This window comes from Camelus dromedarius, chromosome X, assembly GCF_036321535.1.
Source record: "Camelus dromedarius isolate mCamDro1 chromosome X, mCamDro1.pat, whole genome shotgun sequence".
Classification (NCBI taxonomy): domain Eukaryota; kingdom Metazoa; phylum Chordata; class Mammalia; order Artiodactyla; family Camelidae; genus Camelus; species Camelus dromedarius.
Genome location: NC_087472.1, coordinates 28,444,848 through 28,453,699, shown reverse-complemented (window position 1 = coordinate 28,453,699; position 8,852 = coordinate 28,444,848). Strand labels below are relative to the sequence as shown.

Genomic DNA, 8,852 nt, shown 5'->3' with positions numbered 1-8,852 from the left:
AGAATTTGTGCCATGACAAATGAAAAAAAAAATTTTTAATTGTATCAGTTACTTCCTTAAGGGAGAGCAGGATAAGAATGAGAAATGTTTTGTACTTGTTCATAGGCCTCTCTGGATGATCCAGTTCCACTTTCAGGAGGCAATACAGGAGGGTTAAGAGCATGGTCAATAACCTGGACCCTACGGCACCCACATTTTGAGAAAACAAATGCTATAAGGCAAAGAGAGTACAGAAGAACATGAAGAAAGTCCTTTATATCCCTAAACACATTGGTCAGTGCAGGGTGCATATTTTAATATTAACATACTGTACATTGCCGTAGTAGAGAAGTCTTTTCAACAATTAAGGATCTCCACGGTCTAGTGAACAGGTTGGAACCATCTTGACATTGTGGGTACTCTAAGCCCCTGACAGCTGCCTACCTGGCTTCATTATAGTTCTTATTTGAATCCTTCAGTGGCTTAGTGGGTTCTAAGAAAAGGAGGGACGGTGGTTATTATAGGGGCAAAGCTGCTAAGGATGGTGAGGTGGCCCACTCTTGTGTTTCTAACTAAAGATAAAATTGATCTTTGTGAGGCTTTTAGAGATACACATTCTTTGATCAGTCCTTAAGCTGTCTTTACACCCAAAGGAAAGCAGACGATTGAGGTAGATATTCACATAGTTAATACAAAAGAGTTTCTCTCCATCTCTCCTTTTCCTATTAGAGGATTCTTTCAATTAATTTCAGATAATGTCCCAACTTTGGTGGCATATGAAACTAAATTTGAGGTATTTTATACGGATTCTACCATATTAAGTTATGCAGAAAGAAATAGTATGGCAATGACTGTTCTAGAATTCACTGAGACTCTCAGATGGTGTCAGACTAATGGAATATCAAAAGTTTTGCAAAACCTAGTGCATAGCTCTAAAAGAATGAGATCACAGATAATACTTCTGAAAGATACATTGTATTTGCTGACTAAAAATACAGAAAATAATTATTTTTTGAAGGACATTCAAGATTCAGAAACAATGATGAGGAAAGAAATGGTATAAAATCAAACCAAGAACTTTTTGGATTCAAGTTTGGACAAAGCCCTTTAAACAGGCAACCTTTAATTAAGCAGGTAAATAAATACCAAGAATTAACCAATGTAAAGGTGCTAAATTTAATATATTTCTTAATATTAAGGATTATTTTAAATTCTATCAAGAGCAGGGATTGTTTCTTAGTATTCCCCCATTTTGTGTTGAACATAATTTAAATTAAAATATTATTGATTTTCCCTGTAATTGTTTTAATAAACATTTAATTTTTGCTATTTTCAGTCATTGCTAGAAATTTTGAATTTATAAGATGCCAAAATAGATTATTGGTTTCATGATTTGTATTGTATAATCATTCTCATTTTAGTCCTCATCTGAAAAGAGTCCTTGATCTTAAGTTTTAGTATAAAAACAGATGACATAGTATATGACATAGACTCTGAAACCAACAGGTGGGACTTACTATAGTTGTACATTTTATGGTGGTAAATTCATCACCTATAAACTTGTATAGATGAGCAGTCACTGGACAAAATTTGAGAGGTGTTCATATCTAGATTCATAAGTTAATATTGATGCAGTGGTTTTAGTGTGGCCTATAAACTGATGCTTCTTAAAGTATTATGTAGTCATTTAGTGAAAAATGGTGGTTCTGGGAGTGTAAAACATTTTTGCCAAATTATGTAAATGCAGATCTGGGGAAGGGGAAGGGAACATGTTGCATTTTCAACTATTTAGAGAATTGATTTAGCAAACACTAATTAAGTGTCTACTCTAGGCACTATACAAGGTACCAGAACAGCCCTGCTTAAAATATTATATGTGATGGTGGGAAAGAAAGATAAGGTAGAAATTTAATGCCACACAGTTTGCAGTACATGTTCTAATAGGGTATAAGTTATATATTGTGGGGATATAGTAATTTATTCTGATTAGGGGAACTTGAGAAAGTTTGATGGAGGAGATGGCATTTAATCTGTAAGATGAGGAGGTTTTTGATAAAGTCTGGAAAGGACATGAGATTACATCTGCTACAGTCTGAGATGCATAAATAATCTGAGAATATTGTAAAACAGTATTTTCAAATTGAAAGCATCTTTCTAGTTCTAATACTTTTGAGACTGTCATTATAGCAGAACTCACTGGGAAAAAAAGTACTCTGCAATAAAGAAATATATTAAAATTTAATTATCTACCAATAAATTGAATAACAATTATAGTTTTTAATCATGCTTTGAAATTCTAATAAACCTGTTTTGTACTTCACAAGATTTAATCATAATATTAGTAGAACACAATTGTATTTATTCAACACAATTTTTGATAGTTTCTATTGTTTATAAGGAAAATTTCTGTCGTTTATGATAGTTTCTGTTGTTTCTAAAGGTAGAAATCTGTAGTATCCAATTTGATGAAATTATTTCTTATATAAACATTTGTAAAAAGACTGTAAGTTCCCTTGGAACAGTACTTGGGTGCATATGGGTCTTTAGGAGATAGGTCTTAATCCTGCCTGCTGACCCGCTGTGTTCCCAACATTAGTCACTTAGAAAAGATAAGAGGTACATGTGCATTCCACACAATCTCCCTAGTTTTATGTTTTACAGTAGAAAACGAGAGTAACTAGGGCTTTATGCTTTAGCAAAGCAACAGATTTGTCATGTTTTTTATTTTATTAAAGTTTTGTGTGAATAATATTCTTTATACCAATACCTCCCCTGCCTTTTTACAGTTGCTTTCAGCTTCTGGTAGTGTTATACTGGAAAGTCACAATACCAGATCTAGGACATGTTTTGTTTGCCAGGCAATATTTGCTAGTGGAATGTTTGATTTCTTAGCATGGTCCATATGACTTTGTCAACTTACATTTATGTAGCCTCATAGACATTTGTCAACTGTCTCATTATTTCCATTTGACTGACTCACTCCACTGACCTTTTGATTTAAAAATTGAAAAGGTAGAATGACTGAGTTGTTGCCAGGCCAATTTACTTGAACAGTATTTAAGCCTACCTTCTGCTTTCTTTATAGCTACCTATCCCCTCACTTATTTGTCTTTCTCTCTAGAATTAAGTATTAATTTATGTGGAGGAGATAAATAGTTTCTTTTAGTTTTTCAGTTTGAAGTATCGTTTATTTACAATGTTGTGTTAGTTGATAGTTTCTTTTCAATGATCCTGAACAGATGAAGAATAAATAGTGTGATTTTGAACACTTCCCTTTGGTTCTAAGGTTTTGTGCTACAAAATATTATTAACTATTCTGTCTCTCAACTATAAAGTCACAGAATCTGTTGTTTCTTTAGGTAAAATATAGATCCAGAAAATGGTAGGTAGAGCATAACCTTGAAATGTATTCAAAATGCACAAAGCAACTAATTTTCCATATTTAAAACATTTTATTAACATTTTATAATATTCTTTGCACTGATGACATGAGACATCAAATCTTTCTACAAATTAGTTCTAAAAAATGTTTAGTCTATAAAAGTAGGGGCAGTGGAATTCTAAAAAACGTTGCCCAAAAAAATGGTGTTGACAAAATATCACTATGACTTAATGAAATCATGGGGTATATATTTCATTTGTTTTGCAGAATTGTGGTTCTTTGCAGGATAAGTGCAATGACAATTCTAAGGCCCAAGGAGAGAGAAACCAACACCAATTGGAAGGATCTAAAAGCCAATCAGAAAAAAATCGGTACTATTCAGAGAGATCTCGAGGCCAATCAGAGAGATATCGTGGCCGAGCAGAGAGATCTCATCACCAATCAGAGGGATTTCATGGTCAATCAGAGAGAAATCGTGGCCAAGTAGAGAGATCTCGTAGCTACACAGAAAGATCTCATGGCCAATCAAGGAGATCTTGTGGCCACTCTAAGAGATTTTATGGTCGCTCAGAGAGATCTCCTGACCATTTAAAGAGATCTCATGTCCTAGCAAAGAGATCTTATGGCCAATCAAGGAGATTTTATGGTCAATCAGAGAGATCTCATGACCAATCAAGGAGATATCGAAGCTACTCACCAGTAGGAATTGAGTCTGAATTTGACAGGTAAAAATGTAATGAATATTCAATTATTAGTACAATGTGTTGAGTGGTGTGAAAATGTAAAGGCATGCTTTATATATCTATATTTTCAGGGATAAATATATATTTGTTGTAACAGACATTGAACTGGAACAAAGACATTAATAGAATAGAGGTGATATTTACATAGCATCAATATTCTTTCAACTTGCTAATGCCCTCTAGCTATCATCCAGTTTTCCAATTACCCTAATTAAGTTGTTCCATCTAGGTCAGCTTCCCTGGAAGAGCCCCAATGCACTCAGTCTTTCCTACTGAGCCTTCTCCACAATCAAAATATATTGACTCAGTGTCCCATTCCCTCTGAACTTTCCAATCTGCTAGGTTAGCCAATTTAACAACAAACTATTGCTAGATTGATAATATATAATCTCTGATGATGAATTTCTGTTTCCCTCCTCTGTCTCCTTTCTAAAGAGTCTTCAGAGAGTCCTCAGCAGGCAAATGATAGACATATCTTTGAGCAGCTGAGCTTTTCTGCTTTCCACAAATCAGACCATAGGAGAGAATGCTTCTTTATGCATAGATGCAACCCTAACCTTCCAAATGTATTTTGAATATTGTATATATTCACTATGGCCTTATAAAACTGTTTGGCTGACAAAAGAACCAGAAAAATTTAATAGTATTGCAGATTGTTTTAGTTTCAAAAACCACAAGACATTTTTATTGTGATTGGCTAGGTAATTGAGTAAAAAATTATTTTTAGTTTAAATTTCTCAGTGATTGCCTTTAGTTCACATTGCCTATAAATGTCTAGTCAAATATTTGAGCTCATATTAACTGCATAGAATTGCTGATCTCAGCTAAAAAAATTATTTCCAAAACGTATATATGTGGGTTATTGTATATATAGACAACGTCTGATGTAGGCACTATTTTAATGCTAAAGGTCCCACCTTAGTTATATTAACAGTATACAAATAAAAATTAAAATATGTTTAACATTCTCTCCTCCCCCAACCCCTGGTAACTACTATTCTACTTTCTGTTTCTATTAATTTGACTACTTTAGATATCTCCTGTAAATGGAATTGGACATTTTTTGTCTTTTTGTGACTAGCTTATTTCACTTAGGATAATGTCTTCAAGGTTCACATATGGAGCAGCAGGTGACAGGATTTCCTTCCTTTTTAAGACTGAATGATATTCCATTGTATGTATATACCACATTTTGTTTATCCATTTATCTGTTGATAGACATTTGGGTTGCTTTCGCCTCTTCAGATAAGCTCTCTGCCCACCCCCACAACTTCTCGGATTCTCATAATGTATCTATTGGCCTGCTTGATAATGTCTCATAAGTCCTTTAGGCTCTCTTCGTTTTTCTTCGTTTGTTTTTCTTTTAGCTCCTACGACTCGATTTCAAATGACCTTTCTTCAAGTTTGCAGATTCTTTTCTTCTGCTTAATCCAGTCTTCTGTTGAACACTTCAGTTGTATTTTTCAGCTCCAGAATTTCTGTTTGGCTCTTTTTTATAGTTTTTATCACTTTGTTGATATTCATATTTTGTTCATGCATCATTTTTCTGATTCCATTTAGTTGAGCCAGCATGGGTGGGTTCTAGTAAGAGATTTCTTCCTGGCTTCCTGGGTTTGGTCTCATTTCCTTCTTATAAGGACACTAATCCTATCATGGGAACCCCACCCTCAGGACCTCATCTAAACCTAATTCCCTCTCAAAGTCTCCACCTCTAGATACCATCACATTGTGAATTAGGGCTTCAACATATGAATTTGGGAGGGCAAAACAAAAACATTCAGTCCACAACAGCCATCTTTGCTGACATCATTCCTGAAAAAAATTTTTAAACAAAAATATTCAGCCATATGCCTGGTTAACTTCTGACCTTTGTTATGCACATAGTAAGTAATAATTTACAAGCTAAAAATCACTTATCAAAACACTATTCTGGATTTTAACTACATCTAATACCCAGTCTTAAATCAGATGTTTAAATTTGTATAATAAAACAATATTGCTTGAAAACATACAGTCCAAATAATAATTCTTTCCAATAAAAGATTGCTTTTTAACATATCACATTTATGATTCATATCAGGACTTTTGCAACGAAAAAGAAGAGTGAATACTTACGGAAAAAAATGCAGCAAAGAAATTACCCAAGGAACATGATTCGAAGGGTAAGTATCAGCATGTTCAACTTTATAGTAGGGAATCTGTGTGGTTGTACAGCTTTTCATTTGAATAGGCTTTCCTTCTGCAGTCCTTGTTGACATCTACTTATATTGATGATTATTAGTACATTTTAAGACCTGTTTACCAACATCAAATGTAGGAAGAAGCCACGTATATCATATGTATCTTCACAAATCAAGTTTTTCCAGCCTTATTTCTTGCAAAAGTTTCCTGCTCATCTTCCATTACTCCCCATCCTAACTTATATTATTTAGCTTCTAAATTGGCATTGGACAAAAGTGAGAAAGAAAGGATGATACAAAGGAAACTTATTAGTAGAATGTATTATTTTAATCATTTACAACCATTGAATCCCCAGGATATTGTCCTTATTTTATTATTAATTTACTGAAGATCTATGCACAGCAATTACAAGAAATGAAGTGAATAGTTTATTGATTAAGCCAATTAACTCTATTTTGCTGGACACTTCCATATGCATAACACATGTATTTGACATAAGGATTTAGTTGAAATTTAATAGAGCTAGCTCTTACATGAAACACCTAATACTTATCCCTACCATGACACTCTGGTATTTCTTCCAATACCTCTACCTACTGGAAAAGACAGACAAGCTTAAATGGCAATGTGGTATACTGTAAAGAGATCTAGTCTGGGTCTCAGAGACTTGACTTCCCTGCCTGGCTAATCCACTTAGTAGCTGTGTGTTTGACCATGAGCAAGTCACCGCCCCTGCTCTAAGTCTTAATTTTCTTCCTTTGTAAATGAGATTAGAAAGAAGGACATCTATGAGATGGCTAAAGAGATCTAAGCATTATGGTTTAGTGGTTAATAACAGGGACTTTAGATTCACACTTGGATGGAATCATATTTCTACCACTTAATACCATATTTGATCAATTTTAAGACATATTTTGTTTAATTTTTTATTATCTCTGAAATCAAGAAGTGTCTTGCATTCAATGGTATATCATAGTTAAATTAAGAACTTAAAATCTTTTCATTGATACATAAAATAACAGTACATTTACAATCGTGGTATCTTAGATTTGATGAAATGTGGTAGCTGAGGAACTGTGGGCAAATCCCTTCGAGCCTGTCTTCTCAGCTATAAAATGGGAACAATATTGATCTTGTAGGTTGTTGTGATGATTAATTTAAATATTTGTAAACATTTTAGGCTATAGACTGGATTGTGATAAGCATTCTATAAATTGGAGTTCTTACTACTTTATTATGATTATGATTATATCAAATTATTCATTATAATCACCAGATGTTCATTATGGCCATATTAACATGATAACTTAAAAAATGCATGACTTCTTAAAAGTTCTTATACTCAAATTAATTTTATATGATTCAGATTCTGATTCAGATTCAGATCATTATACACGTATGTATATATAAGCACACATATATATGTATATATACACACTCATTCATTATTGAAGGGATTTTCAATGTGAAGTGAGAAATGCCCATAGGAACATAGGGGCAAATATGAATATTTTTTAAATAGGAGCAAAATCCCTAAGAAGCTTCCAGAGATAGTTAAAACCTCACAGGTGTTTCTGTTTGTCCATTTATGTCTTGAATTTCACTTTAGTTCCTACCATTCTATTACATTTTGCCATCAAAAATTTTTATTTGTTGTCAAATTCAATGACCTTTTCTTAGTCCTCTTCTTTGTAGTATTTCATTTATTCATTTGGCAGTTATTGAGCTCCTATTATATGCCAGAAATGTGCTATGTACTTGAGAAAGAATCTTTACTCCAAGAAAGTAAGAAAGAAAAGAAAGAAAGAAGAATGGAAGGAAGGAAGGAAGGGAGAGAAAAAGGGGGGGTGGGTAGAGAGAAGCATAACATAAATACTGAGACAGAGGTGTGCCCAAGGTACTGTGGCAGCACCGGGGAGGGAATCCCATACCAGCTGAGGGGATGGGTCCAAGGAAGGCATCCTAGAGGAGATAGTGCTTGAGTTGAGTCCTAGAGGCCAAGTAAGAGTAAGAAAAGCAGAAAAGGTGGAAAAGGCATTCCAGTCAGAGGAAACGTCATGTATAAAAGTCTAGAAGTGAAAGAAAGCATGGCATATTTGGTAAACTGCTATTAACTTCATTTGGCCAGACTCTAGTGGTTTTCAAACTGTGTACTTCAGAGTTCTGGGGGTTGTGAAGAGGTGCCTCAGGAGCCAAAGAAGGCAGTTTTGCTTTTCCGTATTTTACACATTGGGATACCAAGTAAGATTTTATTAGAACTAAGGGTTCTTTCACTTTAAAAAATAGTTTGAAACTCATTGACCTCAAGTGTAAAGTATGTGGGCAAAACTGTTGAGAGATGAGTGTGGAGAGGTAGAGACAGAAGCCAGATCATGGAGCATGCACCATGCTGGAGTAAGGATTCTCTACTGAGGCCAATGCAGAACTATTGAGAGACTTTAAGGAAGGAAATGGCATTGACCAATTTATTTTAGAAATAACCACATTAGCTCAAATTCCTTTCTTCCAGTAGTTTCCAGTTCTAATTCCTACCCATTTTTCCTGTATTTCCATGACTCCTATTCTCA

General features: G+C 34.2%; 1 protein-coding gene across 1 annotated transcript in view; it reads left to right on the top strand.

Annotated features, from left to right (window-relative positions):
• The first annotated feature begins 239 nt into the window (after nt 1–239).
• Nucleotides 240–8,852, top strand: part of LUZP4 (leucine zipper protein 4) — a 195,386-nt gene continuing 186,773 nt past the window's right edge. Inside the window, 4 exon segments of the mRNA XM_031446599.1 lie at nt 240–273; nt 998–1,113; nt 3,647–3,933; nt 3,935–4,094. Of these exon segments, the coding sequence (XP_031302459.1) occupies nt 240–273; nt 998–1,113; nt 3,647–3,933; nt 3,935–4,094 (597 nt within the window).